This window comes from Vipera ursinii (assembly GCF_947247035.1).
Source record: "Vipera ursinii genome assembly, chromosome: 6".
Taxonomy (NCBI): domain Eukaryota; kingdom Metazoa; phylum Chordata; class Lepidosauria; order Squamata; family Viperidae; genus Vipera; species Vipera ursinii.
The window spans coordinates 60641364-60662312 of record NC_139515.1 but is presented as its reverse complement, the minus strand read 5'-3'; the positions used below and the strand labels follow the sequence as shown (position 1 = coordinate 60662312).

The window sequence follows — 20949 nt, the reverse complement described above, 5'->3', positions numbered from 1 at the left end:
TCTTTAACCCGCGACGGAAGGAGCGGAGATCCGGTGCCATCCGGAGCTCAACCGGCAGCTGGTTCCACAAAGCCGGAGCGCCCACAGAGAAGGCCCTCCCCCTGGGGGCCACCAGCCGACATTCTCTGACTGGAGGCACCCTGAGGAGGCCCTCTCTGTGGGAACGCACGGGGCAGAGGGGAGTTGACGCCGGCAGCAGGTGGTCCCCGAGGTATTCCGGACCCATGCCATGTAAGGACTTAAAAACCATCACTAAGACCTTGAACCTCACCCGGAAGACAACTGGTAACCAATGCAGCTCACGGAGCAAAGGTGTAACATGGGAGTACCGGGAAACTCCCAAGACAACTCTCGCGGCCGCATTCTGTACCAGTTGGAGCCTCCGAGTGGTCTTCAAGGGAAGCCCCATGTAGAGAGCATTGCAATAGTCAAGACGAGAGGTCACGAGCGCATGAGTGACCGTACACAGGGCATCCCGGTCTAGATAGGGCTGCAACTGCCGCACCAGGCGAACCTGTGCGAAAGCCCCCCTGGTCACGGCTACTACATGATTTTCTAAGGTGAGCCGTGCATCAAGGAGGACTCCCAAGTTGCGAGCCCTATCTACGGGGGGTAAAGACTCACCCCCCATAGAAAGTGATGGAACGTTTTAAATGTCCCGGGATGCCGGAATGTACAGCCACTCAGTCTTGTCAGGGTTGAGTTGAAGTCTGTTCCTCCCCATCCAGACCCGAACCGCCTCCAGGCAACGGGACATCACATCGAGGGCATCACTGGGGTGGTTTGGGGTCGAAATGAAAAGTTGGGTATCATCAGCATATTGATGATACCCAACTCCAAAACCACGAATGATCTCACCCAGCGGTTTCATGTAGATGTTGAACAGGAGAGGCGAGAGAACCGAACCCTGAGGAACTCCACAAACGAGAGACCTAGGAGCCGATCTCTGCCCCCCTGCCAACACCGACTGCGAACGTCCCAGGAGATAGGAGGAGAACCACCAAAGAACTGTGCCTCCCACTCCCAATCCCCTGAGACGCCGCAGCAGGATACCATGGTCGATGGTATCGAAAGCCGCCGAGAGGTCTAATAGGACCAGGACAGAGGAATATCCCCTATCCCGGGTCCTCCAGAGAACATTCACCAGAGCGACCAATGCCGTCTCCGTGCTGTACCCGGGCCTGAAACCCGATTGGTACGGGTCCAGATAATCCGCTTCATCCAGGACCAGAGGGAGCTGATGCGCCACCACACTCTCAACAACCTTCGCAAGAAAGCGAAGGTTGGAGACTGGACGAAAGTTGTTCAAGACAGCTGGGTCCAAGGCAGGCTTCTTGAGGAGAGGTCTCACCACCGCCTCCTTCAAGACGGTGGGGAAATTACCCTCACTCAAAGAAGCAGATATCACCGCCTGGAACCAGCCTCGTGTCCTCTCCCTGGCTGCATAAACCAGCCAGGAAGGGCACGGATCCAATAAACATGTGGTGGAGCTCAACCTCCCCATAATCCTGTCCACTTCATCAGGGGTCACAGAATCAAACTCCTCCCAGATAACATTGACAAGACTGCCCGTGTCCTGATCGTCAGACTCTGCCCAGCTGGAGTCCAAACCGGTCCGAATCCGAGCGATTTTATCCGACAGATGTTGACCAAACTCCTCGGCACGACCCTGCAAGGGATCCTCCCTCACCTCCTGATTAAGGAGGGAGCGAGTCACCCTAAACAGGGCGGCCGGGCGATTATCTGCGGACGCGATGAGGGCAGAGAAGTAATTGCACCTCGCTGCCCTCATCGCTGCGAGATAAGACCTAATATAGGTTCTTAACCGCAACCGGTCGGATTCGGATCGGCTGGACCTCCAGCAGCTCTCTAGGCCCCGTTTCCGACGCTTCATCTCCCGGAGCTCCGCGGAGAACCATGGAGCTCGATGGGATCTGCACCGGGTCAGGGGCCGCAGGGGTACAACTCGGTCCAGTGCCTCAGTGGCTGCCCTTTCCCAGGCTTCCACTAAGGCATCTGCCGAGCTGTGAGCGACGGAGGCAGGTGGGGATCCCAGCGCTGCCTGGAACCCGAGAGGGTCCATTAAGCGTCTGGGGCGGTACCATCTAGTTGGTTCCGCATCCCCACGGTGGGGGGTGGCAAGACGGAAGACCAGCCACAGGAGGTGATGATCGGTCCATGACAGGGGCATAATAAATAGAGAGCCCCCACCAAGATCATCCAACCACCGTCCAGATAAAAAAACCAAGTCAAGGGTGTGGCCTCCCTCATGAGTTGGTTCAGAAATTACCTGCGTCAGGTCCATGGCCGTCATGGAAGCCATGAACTCCCGAGCTAACTCAGATGACCCTCCCAGGGATGGTAGATTGAAGTCACCCAAAACTAGAAGTTTGGGGAACTCAATCACCAAACCGGAGAGGACATCGAGTAGAACGGGCAGGGCTGCTGCTGTGTGACTAGGCGAAATGTACACCAGCAGCAAGCCCAACTGCGCCCCCGAACCAAACCTCAAAAAGAGAGACTCACACCCGACTATCTGAGGAACAGTGGTCTCCCGTGGACATAAGGTCTCCCTAATAACAACCGCCACTCCCCCGCCCCTACCTTGAGCCCGAGGCCGGTGTAACGCTCGGAAACCTGGTGGGCAAAGGTCAACCAAAGGGACCCCACCCTCTGGACCCAACCAGGTCTCGGTGATACAAGCCAGGTCCGCCTGCTCACCCTCCACCAGATCCCGCACAAGGGGAGCCTTATTAACCACGGACCTGGCATTCAGGTACACCAGCCGGAGCTCAGGAGGCTGCACATCCTCGCTCCCGGTACCTCGGGGAAGAACCAGAGGGTCGGAGCGCCTCACCGCTTGTAAACAGCGGAGACGGCCCTCCCGGTAATGATACGGCCCTCTGTCCATACGCCTGCTGCCATACCCCAGTGTCGTGGGAATCGGCAATCCCACGACCCGCTCCCGAGCCCCAGATGTAACCACAACCCGCTCTCCCCGAACGCCATCAGACCCAGGCCTGGCCTGCAACACAGTTGTTTGGCCACCCCCCACAGCCAGACAACCACTACCCCCCACCCCCCTCCCCAACCCCCTAAAAAATTTGACTAAAAAATTAACCAGGGGCCTCTTATTAAATTTATATCGAGAGCCCCTGGCCTTACCCGGCCATCTCTCAGGGTCCCAATAATTGGGCCCTTCATCGAGACTGGGGATAGAAAAGAAGGCGGGACGCACCCAGGAGAGGGGGGCACCCCTGAGGGCGAGCAAGTCCGTATCAGAATATCGATACATACAGTCCGAGCAAGTCCAGAGAGGGCAGTCCAATGATTTAAAAAAAATCCAACAGGAGGTTCAAAGGTAAGGAGTGGAACATTTGGGCCATCCACCAACCTACTGCCACTCGGTTGGATGCTCCCAGGGGCAGACCACAACCCGTCCTCTCACAACGGGGCGCGAGTCTGCTCTCGGGGATGGTCCAAAATGCCCACCCTGGGTGGGGCAGCACCCACAGAGCTCCCACCTCTATGGGGCTGCCGATGTAAAACAAGCCACTCTCCCACTGTGGCTTGTGCCCAGGTCCGTCCCAGTCCAAAGGGGAAAAAAGGAGGCAGATGGAAAATTAATAAATAAGTTAATAAATAAGTTAATAAATAAGTTGGTAGTCCGTTATGTCGCCGCCGTTGCCACAGCCATCGTCGCTGCCGGTAAAACAGGCCAGCAGGCCTCGAAGACGCCGCCATCGCCATCACCGTCGCCGCCATCACCTCAAGCAGCCGGAACCCAATGAGTCGCTGTCACCATGGTCGTCCTCTCCACCGCCCAGAGCAGCCCGAGGACGCCGTCGCCATAACCATCTCCATCGCCGGCAGCAGCTCGAAACCAGCACAAAGGGCAGCCTTGTCAATAAAGTAACAAGCGGCCGTCTTCTCCGCCGCCAAACGGCCCGAAGACGCCGCAGCCGCCAAAGAAACAACACAGGCAGGTCCAATAACAAAGTGTCTCTGCCGCCGCTGCCGCCGTTGCCGCCGCTGCCGCTGCCGCCAGAATGGTCTGCAGGCATCTCGCACAGGCTCTCCTCCCCTCTCACGGAAGCGCCGATCAGCTGGGGCTCTGAGGACGCCGAAAACTCCAAAGACGCCGAGAACACTGCCGAAAACGGCCGAAAACCGTCCAAGACAGCAGCGCCGACCCGACGGCCCATGGCGGCCCAAAACAGCTGGAAACACCCCCGCTGCCGACCGCAGCCTCCTAGGAGAGGCCCGGAGACACCAGGGCAGCAGGAACCGGCAGGCCGAAGAAGCCGAACCCAGCAACACCGCGGGAGACGAACAGGCGATGGAAAAGGCAACACGCACATGGAACAGGCAAATAGCAAAACTACCTCCTTATTTGCCTCATAAATTCAGCTTCATGGATTTAACAATCCACATCCCCTACCCAGCGGGCCCAAAAAGACCCCTGAGGGACTCTGAAGGGACGCCCAACAGCCGGAGCTCACGGAGCTCAGCCCGACACGTCCGCCATCTTCAAAAGCCGGAAGTGGGGTTCAGGATAGATGCAAAGGGAATCCACCCCACAGAGTCCAAAGTAAGGGCCATCAAGCTGGCACCCACACCCAGGAACAAAGCAGAGCTGCAGGCATTCCTGGGCCTGCTCAATTTCTACCACACATTCCTCCCACACAAGGCAGCCATCGCAGAACCACTAGACAGTCTATTGGACAAGAAGGCAGCATGGGCCTGGACCACGGTCCATGACCAAAGCTTCAGAGCTTTAAGGGCACTAGTGTCTGACAAGTCCACAGTGACACACTTTATAGAATCAAAGCCCATATGCATCGCGTGTGATGGATCCCCTTACTGGGTGGGCACTGTACTAAGCCACCTTAAGCCTAATGGGGCTCAAATCCCAATTGCTTACTACTCAAGAACGCTGTCTGGAGCAGAGAGGAACTACGCCCAAATTGATAAAGAAGCTCTGGCAATAGTGGCAGGGGTAAAAAAGTTCCATGATTATCTATACGGCATGGAGTTCACAATTTACACAGACCACAAACCACTGCTCGGCCTGTTCACAACGGACAAGCAGACCCCCCCAAATACTATCGCCCAGAATGCTTTGGTGGTCCATCTTCCTTGCAGCTTATAATTGCAAGCTTGTGCACAAGCCAGGGAAGATGGGCCACACAGATGGCCTAAGTAGGCTACCCATAGACACCGCAGAACCAGACCTGGCCCCAGCAACACAGGTCCTAGTTCTGCAGGAACTACCAGAATGCCCAGTACATGCCAGGGACATCACAGCCAAGACAGCCTCTGACAACATCCTGAGTAGGGTACATTCGTGGGTTTGCACAGGCTGGCAGGACAAGTCCCCGGGGCCTGAATTCCAGGCGTACTTCACCAGGCAGCACGAACTCTCCACACACCGGGGTTGCCTCCTGTGGGGAAGCAAGGTCATCATTCCCACAGCGTTCCGGGGCAGAGTGTTGGAGTCCCTACATGAGGGACATCCGGGGGTGGTTAGGATGAAAGCACTGGCCAGGAGTTACCTCTGGTGGCCAAGGCTGGAAAAGGACATTGAGGAACGGGTCAAGGGTTGTTACGCATGCCAGAGATCCAGGCCAGAGATGCCCCATGCCCCCGTGCACAGGTGGGAGGCAACACACATGCCCTGGTCCTGTGTTCACATTGACTATGCGGGGTCTTTCCAGGGTCAACTGTTCCTAGTAGTAGTAGACAGCCACTCTAAGTGGCTGGAGGTAGTCCCTGTCTCCAACATGACCTCAGCAAGGACAATCCAGTTGCTCAGGGCCCTCTTTGCCACACACGGCCTCCCAGACATAATTGTGTCTGATAACGAGCCTCAGTTTACCACTAATGATTTCCAGGCATTTTTGAAGGTGAACTGGATTAGACACGCCACCTCCACGCCCTTCCACCCGTCGACTAACGGGCAAGCTGAACGGATGGTAAGGACGACCAAGGACGCACTCTGGCGCATCATCAGCAGGGACTGGCATCACCGACTGGCAAAATTTTTGCTTGCTCAGCACACCACACCGTGTGTGGCCACAGGGAAGAGCCCAGCAGAACTATGATGGGGGCAGCACCTCATCACCAAGCTTGACCGTCTGCACCCCGACCAAGTGGCAGCAGAGACAGGGAAGCCCTTGGCACCTAGGGTGCTCAATGTGAGGGACCTGGTTTGGGTAAGGAACTACGGGGCGGGACACCCATGGATTCTGGGGACAGTGGTTGAGAAAACTGGGCCTCTCTCCTACATCGTGGGGGTGGAGGGGGATCGACACATCAGACGACACATCATCCAGCTCAGTGGAAAGGCCCCTGAGTGCACCACCCTCGCCCAACCTGATAACCACACCCCAGAAGAGACCAGACCAACCAGAAACTGCACGGACCCCGAACAAGTGGAGGATGGCCTCCTTCAGCTGGCCCTGCGGCAGCATCAGGGCATCGGCGGCAGCGGGGATCCGGTGGCTGGACCCAACCCAGCTCAGGAGCACCGTGAGCCAGACGACCAGGCCCAAGGCAAAGCCCCACTCAGACGATCCACCAGGCCCCACAGGACACCAGCGTACCTAGCGGACTATGTGTGCAAGTGACCCATCAACCTCGCTGTATTTGTATATAGTTAAACATTGTAGATAGTTGTATTATGTTGCATAGTTGTGAGGGAGGCTCTTCTCTAAGGGGGGAGGGGTGTTATGTATCCAGGTACAGGTCACCTGCATAACAGCAGCCACTAGGGGGCGTTGGCCTGGACGGTTTGGCGGAAAAACCTAGTTTCGGTGGGAAACCTAGGACCAACCCCATTGGCTAGCTACCTAACTGGCCGGGTATATAAGGAGGCCAGATAGCCCTTGTTCGCCAGTACGGACCCCTTCAATAAAGAGCTGAACCTGTACTCCGGCTGGCGTCTCTTCTTTGCGTCGGATCCACTACATTACAGAGAGGGTGAGTCAATCTGGAGCTTCATTCTTAGCTGCAGAAGTCTTTCCTGAAGGCCTCTGGCAGCGAAATGGAGGCTGGTGGTGATGTGCATGAGCGGTGGTGAGTGGCTGCAGAAGAAGTGGGCTGAGTGGGCGGGGCTGTCAATGCCACCGCTGTGAGACAGGGGAAAAGACATTCCCCGAAAATAAGACCTGGTGCCTCTTTTGGAGGCAAAAAAAAGACCAGGTCTTATTTTCAGGGAAACATAGTATATGTTGTGACTCAGGGCCAGCCTGTGGGTCCGACAGCCGGGTCCGATGTATCGGAGGACTCAGATGTGGGGGAGGAGGGAAACGAACCGGCTGATGATGATTTGGAGGCTTTGCAGAGTCCTCAGCCGGGGACCTCTTCTCAGCTGCGTGAGCCCGAGAGTGCGGAGGAAGATGACCCACAGCTGGCCCTGTTCAAGGACGCCCGATGCAGGAGGCAGTCGAGCAGGAACAAACAAAGAAAGGCTGTGAGACTCCTCGGGAGGAGGCACAGGGAGACCACGCCCTGAGCTCTCTATAAAAGGAGTGTTTGGGGAGGGGCTGGTTGCTGAAAGCAACTTTTCCGCTTGAGAAGACAAGCTCTAGTGTTTTTGTTAACTGCGTAATTAAATCTTGGCAGAAGCCTTTTAGCCTTGGACGCTTTCCAGACTCTTCTTTTTGAATAGGGGTTGCGAGAAGAGGGCTGGTTCAGAACAGTTTGCTTTCAGCCCCCCACCCCTTATTACTACGATGGAGCAGCTTCTTGCCGAGACTGCCCAGCTCAACCAGCAACTCACCTTGCTGGCCACTCAGGTGGCACAACTGCAGGCTCAGGTACATGCTGCCCCCCCCACCCAGGAGGAAATGTCAGATAGCTATGCCGGATAAATTTGCTGGTAAACCAGAACTGTTTCCTGCCTTCCTGGGACAATGCCAGCTTTATATCAGCGTGAGAGCAGCTGATTTCCCCACTGACCGAGATAAGGTGGGATTCGTGTTGAGCCTTCTGTCGGGAGATGCAGCTCGTTGGGGCACGCCTCTGTTGGCACAGCCTAGCCCTTTGTTGGATAACTTTGGGGGGTTTTGTGACCATATGCGCCTCATCTACGAGGACCCGATTAAGGTGCAGACTGCCACCCGACGCCTGAAAGCTTTGAGGCAGGGTCAGCGCCCTCTACAGGCCTATATCAGCGATTTCCGGCTGCTTAGCCAGGATTCCGCCTGGAATGAGGCTGCGCTCGTGGATGCCTTCCAGGATGGCTTGTCAGAGGAGATGTTGGATGAGCTGGCCCGCGTGGACATTCCCTCAGACCTGAATGGGCTGATCCATCTTTGTCTGCGGATCGATGCCCGGCTGCAGCAGCGTAAGAGTCGCCGTGCCACCCCACAGACCCCTGCCGCCCCTGTTGTGTGTGAGCCCCCAGTCCAGAGGGAGGAGCCAATGGAGCTGGGTGCCGCCAGGTCCCGTCTATCGGTGACGGAAATGGACAGACGACGATCGGAGGGGTTGTGTTTTTACTGTGGGGACCCTGGACATTTGGCTGCTTCTTGCCCGAAGAAGCGTCAGCGGGCGTCAGTGACCAAGCCTGCCCCGAGAAAGTCCCCTGCTTTGCTATCGGGAAACGGCCCGAGCCCGATCTAGACGGTGTGAAAGATCGGGCGACCCACAACGACCACGCCGAGCGACGCCGTTCCGACGGTGCCTGTGAACCTCCACGGCATTTGATTTTGGAGGCACGACTGATCCTTCCTGGCAAGCCAGAGGGGATTCCGGTCCATGCCTTAATTGACTCTGGGGCTACCACTAACTTTATGGATTCGGCCTTTGTGGCCAAATGGGCTGTTCCCCAGTGTCCAGTGGATCCGCCCATGCTTGTGGAGACCATCGATGGTCGAGTGCTCCTGTCCGGGCCTATCACGGCCGCCACGCAACCCGTGTGTATGGCCATCAGTACCCATGTGGAGGCCATTCAGTTTTACGTCACTTCGGATCTGCACTTCCCCGTGGTCTTGGGACTGGCGTGGCTCCGGGCGCATGATCCACAGATTTATTGGTCTCAGAACTTGGTCACCTTCCCAAGTTTGCAGTGCGTGGACCACACCCGCCATATCTGTGCCGGCCAGGTGGAGGGTTCCTCAGGGGTTTCCTTGCCTCCCGAACTGTCCGACTTTGCTGACGTGTTCAGCGAGTCAGAGGCGGACCAATTACCCCCGCACAGGCCCTACGACTGCTCCATTGACCTAGTCCCTGATGCGCCTCTCCCAGTGGGGCGTTTGTACTCCATGTCGGAGCCCGAGTTGGCTGCATTGCGGGACTTCCTGACAAAGAACTTGGCTCGTGGATTCATCCGGCCCTCGTCCTCGCCAGTGTCTGCGCCCGTGCTCTTCGTCAAAAAGAAGTCGGGCGAGTTACAGCTTTGCTGTGACTACCGGAAACTCAACGCTATCACGGTGCATAACCGCTACCCACTGCCCCTCATCCCCGAGCTCTTGGACCGACTCCGGGAGGCTAAGATCTTCACGAAACTGGACCTGCGTGGAGCTTACAACCTCGTCAGGGTTCGGCCGGGTGATGAGTGGAAGACAGCGTTTGGTACTCGCTATGGACATTTCGAGTACACGGTGATGCCGTTTGGCCTGACCAACGCCCCCGCTGTGTTTCAGCATTTTATGAATGACATCTTTCGGGATCTGTTGGACCAGTTTGTTGTGATTTACCTGGACGACATCCTGATTTACTCCCCGTCGCGTGAAGCGCATCATCAGCATCTTCGTCAGGTCCTGCAGCGCCTCCGGAAACATCGGCTGTTTGCCAAGTTGGAGAAGTGCCAGTTCTACCAGGTGACCATTGATTTCTTGGGTCACCGCATTTCTCCTGAGGGCATCGCCATGGAACCGAGTAAAGTTGAGTCGTTGCAGAGTTGGCAACCCCCGCGTCGCGTGAAGGATGTTCAGCGACTTCTTTGATTTGCCAACTACTATCGGACATTCATCCCTGGCTTTGCTGCCTTGACAGCCCCCCTCACCCGGCTCCTGCAGAAGAAGACTCGGTTCCAGTGGAACGCCCCCGAACAACAGGCGTTCCAAGCTTTGAAGGACGCCTTCATGAAGGAGCCCATCTTGAAGCATCCTGACCCGCAACGGCCGTTTGTCGTGGAGGCGGACGCCTCCGACATTGCCATTGGGGCCGTGTTACTCCAGGCAGCGACGCCCAACGGTACCCTTTTCCCTTGTGCGTATCACTCTCGGAAATTGAATCCCTCGGAGTGCAACTATACCATCTGGGAGAAGGAGCTGCTGGCCATCAAGGCGGCGTTCGAGGCTTGGAGGCATCATCTGGAGGGGGCGCGGCATCAAATCGAGGTCCGGACGGACCACAAGAATCTGGAAAGCCTGCAGACCGCTCGGAATTTGAACCAACGCCAGATCCGGTGGTCCCTCTTCTTTGCGAGGTTTGACTTCCGGGTGCAGTACATACCAAGCGGGCACAACCAGAGAGCGGATGCTCTGTCCAGGAAGCCCGAGTACACCCGAGTGGAAGACAAGCTTCCGCCCAGGACAGTGATCCCCGTCAAGTCTTTTGCTGCGGTGCGGGAGCCGGTGGATATACGGGCTCGGATCCGGGAGGCGCAGCAGCAGGAGGCGTGGGTGGCTCAGCGGAAGGAAGAGGTGGGGCCAGATTCACCTTGGTCAGTCACGGATGGACTCCTGTATTATCGTGACCGGCTCTATGTTCCAGGAGGGCCACTCAGGGGACTCGTCCTCAGCCAATGTCATGATAACCCGGCTGCGGGGCATTTTGGCCTGTTCAAGACTCTGAACCTGGTCTCCCGTACATTCTGGTGGCCCCGAGTCCGACACGATGTCCAGTCTTATGTCACCTCCTGCGTCCCATGCAGGCAGGCCAAGTCAGCCACAGGGGCCCCGCCTGGTTTACTGCAGCCTTTGCCAACGCCCAAGAGACCCTGGGGGGCTGTGTCCATGGACTTTCTGACGGATCTACCCCCATCCTCCGGCTTCACGACAGTGTTTGTGGTGGTGGACATGTTGACCAAGATGGCGCACTTCATCCCCTGTCGCGGCTTACCGTCAGCTCGCGCCACTAGTCGCATGTTCATCCAACAGGTGTTCCGGCTGCACGGCCTTCCCGATAGAGTCGTCTCCGATAGGGGGGCCCAGTTTACAGCCCGCTTCTGGCAGGAGTTGATGTGGGCGTTGGACATTAAGGTTTGCCTCTCGTCCGCGCATCATCCTCAGACCGACGGGGGTACTGAGAAGGTCATCGGCATCTTAGAGCAGTATCTGCGCTGCTACGTTAACCTGCAGCAGGACAATTGGGTGGACTATTTGGCCATAGCTGAGTTTGCCTTTAACAACTCGCAGCACACCTCCACGCAGATGACACCGTTCTTGGCCAACGTGGGTTATCACCCCCGGTTTTTCCCCCTTTCTCCCGTGGACTCACCGGAGCCGGCAGCGAACGAATTCATGGCGGAGTTACAGGCGATCCATCGGTTGGTGCGACGGCAGCTGGAGAAGGCCAAGGCCGACTACAAGAGGTTCGCCGATCGGTCGAGAAGGGATACGCCTCCATTATCGGTGGGGGATCGGGTCTGGCTGTCCACCAGGAACCTACCATCCACTCGGCCGGCGAGGAAGCTGGACCACCATTACCTTGGACCGTTCCCAGTCGAGGCCGTCATCAACCCGGTCGCCTATCGTTTAACTCTGCCACGTTCCCTGCGCGTGCACCCCGTCTTCCATCGGTCCTTGTTGGTCCCCGAACAACCGGCTTGTCCACTTCGCCAAGCGGAACCTCCCCCATCAGGACCTCGTGATGGCGACAGCACCCCCGAGTACGAGGTCGCCAGCATCAGGGATTCCCGCTGGCTGAAAGGTCGCTTCCAGTACCTGATCGAGTGGAAAGGGTACGGGCCGGAGGACTTCACATGGGAAGACGCGACCGCCGTTCATGCCCCTGCGTTGGTGACTGCTTTTCACGAACAGTTCCCATCCCGACCGCATCCGGATCGGCAGACCCGGGGGAAGGGCCCTGCGGTGCGGGATAGTGTTGTGACTCAGGGCCAGCCTGTGGGTCCGACAGCCGGGTCCGATGTATCGGAGGACTCAGATGTGGGGGAGGAGGGAAACGAACCGGCTGATGATGATTTGGAGGCTTTGCAGAGTCCTCAGCCGGGGACCTCTTCTCAGCTGCGTGAGCCCGAGAGTGCGGAGGAAGATGACCCACAGCTGGCCCTGTTCAAGGACGCCCGATGCAGGAGGCAGTCGAGCAGGAACAAACAAAGAAAGGCTGTGAGACTCCTCGGGAGGAGGCACAGGGAGACCACGCCCTGAGCTCTCTATAAAAGGAGTGTTTGGGGAGGGGCTGGTTGCTGAAAGCAACTTTTCCGCTTGAGAAGACAAGCTCTAGTGTTTTTGTTAACTGCGTAATTAAATCTTGGCAGAAGCCTTTTAGCCTTGGACGCTTTCCAGACTCTTCTTTTTGAATAGGGGTTGCGAGAAGAGGGCTGGTTCAGAACAGTATAGATCTAGCTCCATGGTGACGAACCTATGGCACAGGTGCCTCAGGTGGCACGCAGAGCCTTCTCTGTGGGCACGTGTGCCATCGCCCCAGTCCTAGGCCTTCATCTGGGTTTTATAAAACCTTTTCGCTTTAAGCCTCCGCTGCTGTGTGCAAAAAAAAAGGTTCAATCAATCAATCAATTTCAACTTCACGTGGGGAAAAAAAAGATCTCGCAAGGTTGGAATTGATTGATTGAACGTTTTAGTCCCACCCTGTCTGCCATTACCACCTCAGCCACGCCCACCCAATGGGCCACGCCCACCCGGGACCAATGATGCATAAGTGGGTTTTGGGTTGCAGTTTTCGCACTCAGTCTCTTAAAGGTTCACCACCACTGACCTAGCTTTTCTTCCTGGTTTTCAATAATTTAATCATTTAAAATTTAAACTATTGTAGTTTTAATGTGAATGGCATTAACTTTAATACATTTAGTGCATTTCAAACTTTAAAACATAAACCACCTGGAACCATTTATGAAGAATGATATAGAATAATAATTATAGGTATTATTTTTACAAATAATTCAAATAATGCTCTTCATCTCAAGTATGCCAATTTGTAAAAGTTAATACAGAGTACAAATAGAATACTATAACTTTAAAATTAGATTGGATTGCCAAATGTTTTGTATTCTCCCTTGGTATCCAGGCATGAAGAGGATGTCCAGCATTTTAAAGTGATGAAGGACACAAACAGCAATTATTTTCTATGGAGCGAAAAGTTTCAATCACTAAACAAACTTGTGGAGTATTACAAGAATGTTTCCATCTCCAAAAACAAACAGATATTTCTGAGAGAAGAAACCAAGAAAGGATCACAAGTAAACCTTAGAGAGGTCAGTCTTTATGATAGCGTAGAAGAAAAAAATGTAATCCAGTAAGGTTTGTAAAAGTTGTAAACCAGTAAGGTGACTTTTGCCATGAAATTAGCCACCCCATCAATCTTTTCATTAGTTGTTTGTAGTTGGTTCTTCCTCCTTTCATCAATTTTTTAATAGAAGCCTTAACGCAGGGCTCCCTAGTGGCATTAAATCATTACATCAACCATCCCAATAAAGCATGGCTACTGGTCTGATGATTGACAATGAGACTTATAGCCCAAAACATTGGAGAAAACTTATTTGAAACAGCAGGTTATGTGCTGGGCTAGATACATGCTACAATAATACATACCCTCAGTACCAATGCTAGAAGGCTAATTTATTTTGAATTCAAGTACCAACTAGTTTTAATATTTCTAAATCAATCCTTAGCAGTCTTAGGTAGCCATCTTCCTCATCTCTCTCCAGAGTTAAAATACTTCTGTGAATACTTTATTAAAGATTCAGGGCTGATTTGAACTATTCTCGCTGTTTTATATACTGTATATCAAAAGTTTTGGCTCTCTTCATCATAGTGAAATACTGATTACACAGATTCTAGAGACACATTCAAATTCTACTCAAAATAAATTTCTGAAGACCTTTGTAAAAAAAGTAAATAATCTATCAGTTAAGAAAGGTTACCAAAACTCTGTGGCTCCACCAATGCACAAATATACAGTAGTCTTCAAATAAGGAAGATTGACATCAGTGATCACAGTAAAATTCCCAAGAGTGGCCATCCTTGTCAAAATCACTCTCAAGAGCACAGCATAAATGCATCCAGAATGACTTTTTTAGAACATTTTCTAAAGAATTGCACGCATCTTCCAAATCATAAAAGAATTAGATAAAAATGGGATTTATGGAAGAATAGCAAGGATTTCTATTGATACTCATTTCAAGTTTGCTAAAAAGCATTGGAGCTAAAATTCCAGTCAACAATGACTACTGTGGGCTATGTGAATGTTGTTTAGACAAACCAAATACTGCATTCCACAATAAGCTCATGCCAGCCAGGCATGCCTTCTTATGGTATGGGAAGAATAAAGCCCATAGATATTTTCAGAACCATACCATAAGAAACGCACTTCTCTTAGAATGTGAAAAAATAAAGGAAAAAACTTGTATTAAGATACCTGAATGGCTTTCAACAATGCAAGCTTTTGCTTACCCAAATTTAATTAATTATGATAAATGTATAACATATAAGGACTTATTAGATAATGAAGGAAGATTGAAATCTAGACAAGACCTATATCAACAAGGTATTGATTTAGCATGGTGGCCATACTTACAAATTCAAACGTGATATCAAAAAGACTTGAAAACAACAGGGCTCTACAATGAACAGACAGAACTCGATCGTATATTGTTAAAAACAGATGAGAAGTTGATTAAAAAACTTTACAGATTTCTGCTTAATCTAAAGATGGAGGAAGAACAAGTTAAAGGAACAATGATAATTTGGGCAAAAAATGTTGGTCACTAAAACTTGAAGAAAGGGAAAAGTTATGGGATAGAAATACTAGATTAACTGAAGCTGTATCATATAAAGAAAATTTGTATAAAATGTTTTATAGATGGCACATTTTTATTTTTATTTTTATTATTTTAATTCCATTTATATCCCGCTCTTCTCCGAAAACTCAGGGCGGCTTACAAGCTTAGCAGTAGCCTTCATTCTATGTATATGCCTGCTTATTAGGGCTTTCACACACACCCCCAAGCGGCATTATTACAAAGTCAGCTTAATTGCCCCCAACAATCTGGGTCCTCATTTTACCTACCTCAGAAGGATGGAAGGCTGAGTCAACCTTGAGCCTGGTGGGATGCGAACCTGCACTAATTGCAGGCAACTGGTGTTACTTAAGGAGGCATTAGCCCACTGCTCCACCAAGGCTCATGACACCAGTGAGACTAGTGAAAATGTTTAAAAATATTTCAAATGTTTGTTGGAAATGCAGCCAAAAACCAGATACCTATTATCATCTCTGGTGGACATGTTCTAAAGTTAAAAGGTTCTGGCTTAAGATACATTTATGGTTGGGGAAGATGATTAAAAAACAAATATAATTTAAACCAGAATTATTTTTGTTAAGAATGATAGATCCCAATTATGATAAAGAGTTGTTGTTGTTGTTGTTAGCTGCAAAGTCGTGTCTGACCCATCGCGACCCTATGGACAACGTTACTCCAGGCCTTCCTGTCCTCTACCATCTTCTGGAGTCCATTTAAGCTCATGCCTACTGCTTCAGTGACTCCATCCAGCCACCTCATTCTCTGTCGTCCCCTTCTTCTATTGCCCTCAATCTTTCCCAGCATTAGGCTCTTCTCCAGTGACTCCTTCCTTCTCATTAGGTGGCCAAAGTATTTGAGTTTTAGTTTCAGGATCTGGCCTTCTAAAGAGCAGTCGGGATTGATCTCTTCTAGGACTGACCGGTTTGATCATCTTGCAGTCCAAGGGACTCGCAGGAGTCTTCTCCAGCACCATAGTTCAAAGGCTTCAATTCTTTGGCGCTCAGCCTTTTTTATGGTCCAGCTTTCACTGCCATACATTGCAACTGGGAAGACCATATACGCACTTTTGTTGACAGGGTGATGTCTCTGCTTTTTAGTGTGCTGTCTAGATTTGCCATGACTTTCCTCCCCAGGAGCAAGCGTCTTTTAATTTCTTGGCTACAGTCCCCATCTGCAGTGATCTTGGAGCCCAGGAAAACAAAATCTGTCACTACCTCCATTTCTTCCCCATCTATTTGCCAGGAATTGAGAGGGCCGGATGCCATGATCTTGGTTTTCTTAATGTTAAGTTTCAACCCAACTTTTGCACTCTCCTTCTTCACCCTCAACACGAGGCTCTTTAGTTCTTCTTCAGTTTCTGCCATTAGAGTGGTATCATCTGCATATCTTAGGTTGTTGATATTTCTTCCGGCAATCTTAATTCCAACTTTTGATTCATCTAGCCCTGCCTTTCTCATGATGTGCTCTGTATATAAGTTAAATAGGCAAGGCGACAGTATACAGCCTTGCCGGACTTCTTTCCCAATTTTAAACCAATCAGTGGTTCCGTGTCCAGTTCTCACTGTTGCTTCTTGGCCCACATATAAGTTTCTCAAGAGACAAATAAGATGGTCTGGTACACCCATGTCTTTAAGAACTTGCCACAATTTGTTATGATCCACACAATCAAAGGGTTTGGCATAGTCAATGAAGCAGAAGTAGATGTTTTTCTGGAACTCTCTAGCTTTCTCCATGATCCAGCGTATGTTGGCAATTTGATCTCTACATGATAAAGAGACTGGGTATTTAATATTACATGTATTAACAGCAGTGAGAATTAAGTATGCCGAATATTGGAAAAATGAAAGTTTACCAACTGAAGAGATGCTAATCAAGAAAATATTAAGACTATGCAGAAATGGATAGATTAACTTTAGAGATTAAAGAAAAAGAGCATTTAGTCTACTATAGAACCTGGAATAAATTTTATCAATGGCTAGATAAACGAATTAGAAAGAAAGGAATGTGATACTTCTTTTTGACCTTATTCTACTAAGAAAAATATTATAGATTGAAAATTTAACAAGTTTACTATAATTTGCTATAACTATTACTGTTATCAATCATTATTCTTACTACTTCTATTGATATATATCGACCCAGACAATATGCTATTTGCTAAATATTGAATGTAATTGGGAGAAACCCTAACCCCTCCCCCAACATTCCTGCTATCCCAACCCCACACCCTATCCCTTCATTTTCCTCCCCACCCTTAGAAAAACCAATAAAATTTACATATAAAAAAATAAGCTCATGCCAGCTGAATAAGCATGAAGATGCTAACATCATGGTTTGGGGGTTCTCAGCTGCTTCAGAACCTGGACAACCTGAAGGAAGGAAGCACACATTTTATGTAGACTCTGAGAATCTGATAGAGAATATCAGCCATGTATCCATTAGCTGAAGCAGAAATATAGGTCATACAGCAAAACAAATAATGCCACAAAATACAAAGTATTCCATGAAAGAATGAAAGAACAAATTCACTGATTTGGAATGGAAATCAATTCAGACTTAAACTGTATCAAATCGTATGTCAGAGCATGGTATCAGCAATTCATGATACAAAACTTTCAAGTGTTTTTGAAACTTTCAAATGACAATTTGTCCACGCTAAGTGAGTTCATATCACCAAGACCAGGTGGATTACATCCCAGAGTTCTGAAGGAGCTGGCTGACATGATCTCGGAACCATTGAACCATATTTTTCAAAAAACTTCAAGAACCAGGGAACTACCAGAAGATTGGAAAAGAACTGATATGGTCCCAAACTTCAAAAGAGGGAGAAAAATGGATCCAGGAAACTACAGACCAATCAGCCTGACAGCAATACCTAGGAAGATCCTGGAAAAGATATTCAAGCAATGGATCTGCAAACACAAAAACAAGCAAAGGTGTTACCAGAAGTCAACATGGCTTTGTCAAAAACCGATCATGCCAGACAAACCTTATTGTGTTCTTTGACAAAGTGACTAAATTATTGTATTAGCATAATGTCATGGACATAGCATACTTGGACTTCAGTAACATATCTGATAAATTGGCCACAGTCTATTTCTTGGTAAGAAAGAAATATGTGGGATAGACAGCATCACCATCAGATGGATTTGTAACTGGCTGACGAATCACACTCAACATGCAGTCCTCAATGGAACTACATCTACATGGAGGGAAGCATGCAGTGGGGTACCTCAAGGTTCTGTCTTAGGCCCAGTACCCTTCAACAGTTTCATAAATTATTTAGTTGAGAGAAAGAAGGGGAACTCATCAAATTTGCAAGCAACACTAAACAGGGGGGAACAGCCTACGCTTTAGAAAATAGGCTCAAAATCCAGAAGGATCTTGATAGATTTGAACTCTGGGCCCTCCCCAACAAAATGCAGTTCAGTTATGAGAAAAGTAAGATTTTACACTTAGACAAAAAAAACCAAATGCACCTATATAGATTAGGTGGTACCTGGCTTAACAGCAGTAATTGTGTGAGAGATCTATGAGTCCTAGTGGACAACCACTTAAGTATGAGCCAGCAGTGTGCTGCAACTGCCAAAAAAGCCAATGTAGTCCTAGACTGCATCAACAGAGGGATAGTATCAAGATCATGTGAAGTGTTAATATCACTTTATACTGCAGAGATGAGACCACACTTTGGATATTGCATTCAGTTTTGGTCACCATGATACAAAAAACATGTTGAGATTCTAGAAAAAGTTCAGAGAAGAACAACAAAGATGTTTAGGGGACTGGAAGTTAAAACATACGATGAGCAGTTGTGGGAACTGGCTGTGTCTAGTCCAATTAAGAAAAAAAAATAGGCCAAGTATGATAGCAGTTTTCCAGTACTTGAGGAATGGTCACAGAGAAGAGGGGATCAACTTATTCTACAAAGCACCAGAGGGCAGGACAAGAAGTAATGGATGGAAGCTTAACAAAGAAAGATCCAACCTAGAATTAAAGAGAATTTCATGAGAGTGAGAACAATTAATCAGTGGAACAGCTTGCCTCCAAAAGTTGTGCGTGCTCCATCACTGGAGCTTTTTAAGAAGAGATTGGACAGATTGGAGATCTAAAGAAAACTCACACAGGGAGACCAATATCTGCTGTGACTCCCACCATCCATATCTGGACACTCCCTCACAAGGCAGAAAACATCCCCACTCCAGAGGGGGCCAAAAAAAGAAAAACAGGCACCTAAGAATTATCCGAATTCGGTCTTTATTAAATCAGTGTCTGGATTCAACAAAAAAAATGGCAGACTGAGCTGAGACTAACTAAGAGAATAACCTGGTCATTCTTTTCACAGCTGGTGTATCAGAGATGCTAAAACAAATATTTGGAAAACATCACATACCTGTGTTCTTCAAGCCTACCAACACACTGAGACACAGGCTTGTCCGCCCTAAAGAGTGGACACCAAAACATAAGAAAAGTAATGATGTGTATGCAGTGAGGAGTGTTCAGAGCTCTACATTGGAGAAACCAAGCAGCCTTCATACAAGAGGATGGCCCAGAACAGGTGAAGCAACATCACAGGACCAGAATCAACAGTACACCTTCATTTAAAAGAAAAAGGACACTCTTTTGAGGACAATAATGTTCACATTTTGAACAGGGAAGATAGATGGTTTGAGAAACCATCTCAAAATCTTTCCCACAATGGAGGTGGAGGCCTCAGACAAAAACTGTCCCCTATTTTTTTAGACTGCCCTTTGATCAGTTACAAGAAGATTAAGTCCTCTTCACAGGCTCACCAGATTCATCAGACTTAATGATCCACCTAAAGTAAAGGACTTACTTGGATAAGCAGTGGAATGTTTTGAACTAATAAGAAAAGAAATCCAATTGTCATGACTCAGCTTCTAGACTCCCTGCATATTATTCTTTCCCTATAAGAAAAAGGGCTTTGACCACCAATATTACATTCCTGGGAATAAAGAGGGAAAAACAAAACAATTCTGTAATGTAAACTCCTTGCCTTGTAGTGTAAAGGCATGTGACTAGAGGTTTTAACCCTTCCTTTCCCATTTTGGGAGATAGATCAATTTGAAAAGAGATGAACTAAACCAGAACTGCATTATTTATAATAAGAATCCTTTTTAATTTTAAAAATAAAAATGCAAACTTCCATTAACAAGTTGGATCTGGTTTGGTGAAGTCAACTCAGTGGTGGGATTCAGCTGGTTTGCACCAGTTTGGCAGAAATGGTAGCTAATTTTTTATTGCCCAGGCCCAAATGGAGTTCCGGAAGTGGCATCCACACAGAGAACTGGTTGTTCACATATTTGAATCCCACCACTGAGTCAACTGTCAGTGTAATGCACTATGTTGATCACAAGATGTCATTTTTTGGTGTTTTCTTCTTCTTTAATGATGATGATTAATTGCAGAGTCAGGCAGATGTTTGACTGGTTTTGGCATTTTTTCTAGGACATTTGGCATTTTTTCTAGGTTAGGCATTTGATGGTATTAAAGCTATTGTCACAAGATATAAGCTGTTCCAGATAAGGCTGCCTTTTGCAATTGACTGGTGATGATTTTTGTCAATGCCATGTTCAAGTGGTGTCCAGATGTTTTGGGACTGCACCCAGCACTCTCTTAATATTGCCACTAACTTTGTTTTATTTTGCCACAGTTGTTCTACATCTATTTGCAGATCTTTGTATTTTGTAATTTTCTCCAGTTCTTTCTCTTCTATTCTGCTGTTTCCAGATACTGCCATGTCCACTATCTCGACTTTTCGTCTTTCTTATCAAAAGTTGTTAAATACCGTATGTGATGTTATTCTCTGTTTGAATTCTAAAGTCTCAGAGCATCTTAGTTCTTCGATTTCTATTACTCTGTCTATTGTGGTCCCACCAATTCTTGCTTGCAGCCAAATATTGTTTGATATGAGATGGGTGACAAATAAATTTAACAGTAAATAAAAAATAAATATTTCTTGCAGATATACAATACAATAC

General features: G+C 49.3%; 1 protein-coding gene across 1 annotated transcript in view; it reads left to right on the top strand.

Moving 5' to 3' along the window:
• Positions 1-20949, top strand: part of GRAP2 (GRB2 related adaptor protein 2) — a 49569-nt gene that overhangs the window by 12275 nt on the left and 16345 nt on the right. Inside the window, exon 4 of the mRNA XM_083365786.1 lies at positions 13219-13405. Within this exon, the coding sequence (XP_083221912.1) occupies positions 13219-13405 (187 nt within the window). The remainder of the gene's footprint in view (positions 1-13218; positions 13406-20949) is intronic.